The sequence below is a fragment of the Microchirus variegatus genome (genome assembly GCF_963457635.1).
Source record: "Microchirus variegatus genome assembly, chromosome: 19".
Lineage (NCBI taxonomy): Eukaryota > Metazoa > Chordata > Actinopteri > Pleuronectiformes > Soleidae > Microchirus > Microchirus variegatus.
The window spans coordinates 2378796-2385176 of NC_139820.1; the positions used below are offsets into that span (position 1 = coordinate 2378796).

At 43.1% G+C, this 6381-nt stretch overlaps 1 protein-coding gene across 1 annotated transcript; it reads left to right on the forward strand.

Annotated features, from left to right (window-relative positions):
• Positions 1-1621: 1621 nt before the first annotated feature.
• Positions 1622-3984, forward strand: klf1 (Kruppel like factor 1 (erythroid); the record flags this gene model as incomplete). The annotated part of the gene is made up of 3 exons (XM_083905585.1): positions 1622-1696; positions 2837-3713; positions 3809-3984. 3 exons carry the CDS (start codon positions 1622-1624, stop codon positions 3982-3984), a joined length of 1128 nt encoding a protein of 375 aa, XP_083761711.1.
• Positions 3985-6381: the final 2397 nt, after the last annotated feature.

Sequence of the window (6381 nt, forward strand, 5' to 3'; positions counted from 1 at the left end):
TCTGAGAAGTCAGAGCTGCACGTCCTCATCAGATCTGTGTGTGCGCGTCAAAACTATCAGCCGTGAATAAAGACCCTTCACGGACGTTTGTTTAAACATCGTTGAAATGGTTAGTTTTTAATCGTTTAATAAAGAAAGTAGACGCTTGCGTTTGTTGTAGTACACGCTTAGAAATAAGGGTTCCAAAAGGGTTCTTCTACAAGGGCTGAGGTTCATTTGCCATTTGCTTCTCAAGGGTTCTTGGTAACACTTGGAACACGTTTTGATCCAGAGAACCCTTTAAAACCAATTTCCTGAATAAAGGGTTTTAAAGGGTTCTTGGTGGAACCTTTATATACTGGTTCTACCTGGAGCCAAAAAGGGTTCTTCCATGAGGACAAGCGGAAGAACCTTATATGGTTCTACTTAGCACTTTTATTTCTAAGAGTGTAGAAACCTTGATACACTCTTAGAAACAAGGGTTCCAAAGGTGGTTCTTGGTAACACTCATGGTTTCAGTAAGAACCATTTTGACGCAGAGAACCCTGTAATACCACTTTCCTGAATAAAGGGGTTTAAAAGGGTTCTTGGTGGAACCCTCCAAAAGGGTTCCAGGTGGAACCTTCATAAAAAGGTTCTACCTGGAGCCAAAAAGGGTTCTCCTATGAGGACAAGCGGAAGAACCTTATATGGTTCTACTTAGCACTTTCATTTCTAAGAGTGTAGAAACCTTGATACACTCTTAGATATAAGGGTTCCAAATGTGTTCTTCTACAAGGGTTGAGGTTCTACCTGGAACCATTTGTTTTTCAAAGGTTCTTGGTAACACTAATGGTTCCAGTAAGAACCATTTTGATCCAGAGAACCCTGTAAAACCACTTTCCTGAATAAAGGGTTTTAAAAGTTCTTGGTGGAACCTTTATAAACTGGTTCTACCTGGAGCCAAAAAGGGTTCTTCTATGAGGACAAGCCGAAGAACCTTATATGGTTCTTCTTAGCACTTTTATTTCTAAGAGTGTAGTGAAGTTTTTTTACAGGATCACAAAAGCCATTATGCTTTTTTTGTGATTAAATTGAGTTAAACTTAATAAAATATTAAGATTTAATATTTGTTTATATTGAATGTTTAAGCTAATGTTAAGCTTTTACTTTGTTAAATTCTGTTTGAATGATATGATTTATTTCCTTATCTTGGCCCTAACACTAATATAACATGAATTATTTATTGGTTTATTGGTTTAAAACAATTCCAGGACGACAGAAGAGAGTTGTTAAAAATGAAGAATTTTAAAGCAGAAAACACGTAAAAGCAGCTGAGAAAGTTTTTTTTTTTTTCTTTCTTTTTTCTTTTTTAACGCTCCACCTTCTTAACGGTCGGAAACTTCACGTGAAACAGAGAGATTTGAAGGAAAGGCTGACAGAGATAGACAAGCAAGAGGAGGGAGAGAGTGAGGGAGGCCAGGGCTTTGTGTCAGTTTGCACTGTAACTGATGAGCGACCTGCTGACCTTTGACCTTTTCCTGCTCGCTGAGGGGTCGGCGGTCATGTAAAAGACAGAAAAAAACAAAAAAAAAAGATTTTTAAAAATAAGAGGGAAAAACCCCACTACTGTTTTGATATAACTGTTGAGTGAAAGCGCTGCATGGCTGTGACTCAGGCCACGCTCCCGTCCTTCAGCTCCTTCTCCAGCGTCGCTCACTCCACCGACGACATGAAGGTAAGTCACGCTTTGTTTCTAACAGTCACATATACGAGCTAAAGAGTCAAAAAGCAGATTCTCTCCGTAGACTTTGAGAAGCCACGACCTCTAAAGAATATGGCTCTTGTTTTCAATTACTTGAAGAAAGTTTTTGAAGGTTTTTGCACTTAGATATTTGGATTTTGAAATAAATGCACTCCTTTTAGCCACAAAGATGCATGTTTTTCTACTGTAGTCACAATGTACACTACCGTTCAAAGGTTTGGGCTCATTTATACAATCTTTGTTGTGTATTTCCATTAAAAGTCAGACTTTTATTCAGTGAAAGAGTTGCAAAATGAATAGAAAATATAGTCAAGACATTGACAAGATTAGAAAATAATGATTTTTATTCCAAATAAAACTGTTTTCAGCTGTGCTAACATCATTGCACAAGGGTTTTCTAATCATTAGAACACTGTAAATGGGCCTCTATACACCTATGTACATATTCTTTTAAAACCAGACGTTTGCAGTTAGAATAGTCGTTTACCACATTAACAATGTATAGAGTGTATTTCTGATTCATTTAATGTTTCCTTCAAAAATAAGGTCATTTAAAAAGAAATTAAAATTTTGAGAAAAATACAATTTTGAAGAAAAAAAATAAAATTCTGAGGGAAAAAAATACAATTTTGAGAAGAAAAAAATTTTGAGAAAAAATATACAATTTTGAGAAAAAAAATTTTTTTTTAATTTTGAGAATTTTTTTTTTTTAAATTTTGAGAACAATTTTTTTTCTCAAAAAAAGTTGAGAAAAAACTTTTTTTCAGGAAAAGTTTTTATGGGGGGGATTTTTTTTTCTGAAAATTGTATTGCCTAAAATTTAATATTTTTTCTAAAAATTTCTAAATTAAATTTTTTTCCTCAAAATTTTATTTTTTTCCTCAATATGTGTTCTATTGTATAAATTTTTGAACAGTAGCTTGTACGAATATACGAACATGGCCTGACTAGTCTTTTTAGTTCCAAAATCTCCCTCAGTTATTAACGACATTGATTCCTTTATGGAAAGATTACACATTAAAACAAAGGAAGGAGTCTGGTTGTATATATTCTCATAAAATCTCCTATTATTAATAATCCATGTCTCCTGTAACACCTTCTGAAAACATCTAGGTCTGGCAGCCTGAAGGCGTCTCTCTGCCTCTGGACTCTCTCGGTAACAAACTGTTGCCCGGCGGCGGCGGCGGCGGCGGCGAGCAGCTGCAGGCGTCCTCTCAGCGAGTCTCAGACGAGCTCCTGGACGACGACAGCCGAGCGTCGTGGGACATCGAGTTCCTGCTCTCTGAGTGGAGCGACCCCTCGCCCGACTTCAGCCCCTCCCTGGAGAACGCCGACCAACAGCACGATACCGCGTACCACGAGGGCGGCGCCTATAAGAGCCAGCCGGGTCCAGAGTGTGTGCAGGTGAGCGGCGGCGGCGGCGGCGGCGGCGTTGGCCTCGAGCTTCTTCCCCCTGCTCAGCTACAGCTGTACCACCGAGGTTATGGCGAGGACCACGCAGGGCGGACTTCAGGTCCTGGTCCGTCTGATGTAGATCAGTACGGATTCCCACAAGGCAGCAGAGGTAAGGTCACGCCTTGGGACTACGGCTCGTACTATTCCCAGCAGCACCCGTCGGTGACCGCGACGCTGCCGGACGGCAGGTACGTCCCGACTCCGGCGCTGACCCCTGACCCCCGACACTACGGCTACATGCCCAACTTCAACAACAACGCCACGATATTCTGCGACTACGGTCACGTCCGCGCATCAACGGCGGCGGCGGCGGCGGCGGCGGCGGGTCACCTGCCACTTCATCACCACCACCAGCAGCAGCAACAGCAGCCCATGCTTCTCGGACCTCATCTGCCCCCTGCTGGGGCGGAGGGGAAGCGCGGGCGAAGGCCGGCGGGGAAGAAGAGGCCGGCCATCCACAGCTGTGAATACCCGGGCTGCACCAAGACCTACACCAAGAGCTCACACCTCAAGGCTCACCTTCGCACCCACACAGGTGAGCGAGCCGCGGCAGCCGCACGTTTTCGATTGCTGACGTGATTTCGTTTTTTATTTTTATCGCTCACTGTCTCGTTCCTTTTGCGCCCTCAGGGGAAAAGCCGTACCACTGTCCGTGGGACGGCTGCAGCTGGAAGTTCGCCCGCTCCGACGAGCTAACGCGCCACTACCGCAAGCACACGGGCCAGAAGCCCTACGAGTGTGTGCTGTGTCAGAGAGCCTTCTCTCGCTCGGATCACCTGGCCCTGCACATGAAGAGACACAACTGACAACACACACACACACACACACACTCGTGTACAGAGAAGCCCGCTAAAACTGACATTAGCTAGCATGAACCAGCTGTAGTTGTAGTTGCACTGAGGGAAAACTTTACAAATATATATATGTTGTAGTTTACATTGTTATATATATATATATATATATATGTATATATATATATATGAAATATTCAACGATTGCACTCATGTTTTACTACTTATGTGACAAATAGTTTAGTGAGACAAACACAAGACACTCAGGAGACTCCATTCCAATTAAATGTGAAGATACGCCGACGACGTCAGTTAGCGTTTTACAGTCCTATCTAATGTGTAACTGTGACTTATACCCTTCCTCCCCCCCCCCCCCCCAAGTGTGTAAGGGAACTACACTCTTAGAAATAAGGGTTCCAAAAGGGTCCTTCTACAAGGGCTGAGGTTCTACCTGGAACCATTTGCTTCTGAAAAACCAAACCTTTCCCGAAGAAAGGGCTTTTCAAGGGTTCTTCGCAACGCCAATGGTCGCAGTAAGAACCATTTTGACCCAGAGAGATCCTTGGCGGATACCCTCCAAAAAGGTTCTACCTGGGGCCAAAAAGGGCGACAAGCCGAAGAACCTTATATGGTTCTACTTAGCACTTTTATTTCTAAGAGTGTATGGTGGCGTTTGCGTACCAGAAATTTCGTTATTTATCTCCGTTTGCGTGCTCATAAAACCCAGAATGGAGTACGCTACACTCTTAGAAATAAGGGTTCAGAAAGGGGTTCTTCTACAGGGTCTGAGGTTCCACCTGGAACCATTTCCTTCTGAAAAACCCTTTCCCGAAGAAAGGGTTTTTCAAGGGTTCTTGGTAACACTAAGGGTTCCAGTAAGAACCATTTTGACCCAGAGAGATCCTTGGCGGAACCCTCCAAAAAGGTTCTACCTGGGGCCAAAAAGGGCGACAAGCCGAAGAACCTTATATGGTTCTACTTAGCACTTTTATTTCTAAGAGTGTATGGTGGCGTTTGCGTACCAGAAATGTTGTTATTTATCTCCGTTTGCGTGTTCATAAAACCCAGAATGGAGTACGCTACACTCTTAGAAATAAGGGTTCAGAAAGGGATTCTTCTACAGGGTCTGAGGTTCCACCTGGAACCATTTCCTTCTGAAAAACCCTTTCCCGAAGAAAGGGTTTTTCAAGGGTTCTTGGTAACACTAAGGGTTCCAGTAAGAACCATTTTGATCCAGAGAGATCCTTGGTGGAATCCTATAAATAGGTTCTACCTAGGGCCAAATAGGGTGACAAGCCGAAGAACCTTGTATGGTTCTACTTAGCACTCTTATTTCTAAGAGTGTATGGTGGCGTTTGCGTACCAGAAATTTCGTTATTTATCTCCGTTTGCGTGCTCATAAAACCCAAAATGGAGTACGCTACACTCTTAGAAATAAGGGTTCCAAAGGGGTTCTTCTACAGGGGCTGAGGTTCTACCTGGAACCATTTCCTTCTGAAAAACCCTTTCCCGAAGAAAGGGTTTTTCAAGGGATCTTGGTAACCCTAAGGGTTCCAGTAAGAACCATTTTGATCCAGAGAGATCCTTGGTGGAACCCTACAAATAGGTTCTACCTGGGGCCAAAAAGGGTGACAAGCCGAAGAACCTTATATGGTTCTACATAGCACTTTTATTTCTAAGAGTGTATGGTGTTGTTGCGTACCAGAAATGTTGTTATTTATCTCTGGAGTACCAGGTACTGCGCTACACTCTTAGAAATAAGGGTTCTAAAAGGGTCCTTCTACAAGGGCTGAGGTTCTACCTGGAACCATTTGGTTCTGAAAAACAGACACTTTCCAGAAGAAAGGGTTTTTCAAGGGTTCTTTGTAACACTAATGGTTTCAGTAAGAACTATTTTGATCCAGAGAACCCTTTAAAACCCCTTTCCTGAATAAAGGGTTTTAAAAAGGGTTCTTGGTGGAACCCTCCAAAAGGGTTCCAGGTGGAACCTTCCTGGGGCCAAAAAGGATGACAAGCCGAAGAACGTTATATGGTTCTACTTAGCACTTTTTGGCGGCGTTTGCGTACCAGAAATGTTGTTATTTATCCCCGTTTGCTTACTCATAAAACCCGAAATGGAGTACCAGGTACGACGCTAGTGGAAACGCTACTTTGCCGCGCCGAGGCGAGTTGAAATGCGAGGCTAGGTGGTGGAAACGCTCCGTTAGAAGATAAGATGAGATCATTTTTGGGTTCTTGGTTGCAGAGTCGTGATGATCATCTCTACTTCAAACACAACCATCACAGTCCGTTCTTTGTCTCTCGTCTTAAACGTAGGGTCGGAGATCGCGGATAGAACAGTTAGCGCGAGCCGGGCTGCGTTTTTTCAACTCAAAAGCCCCTTTCGTCAAACTTCCCTACGAAGCTGCGTCT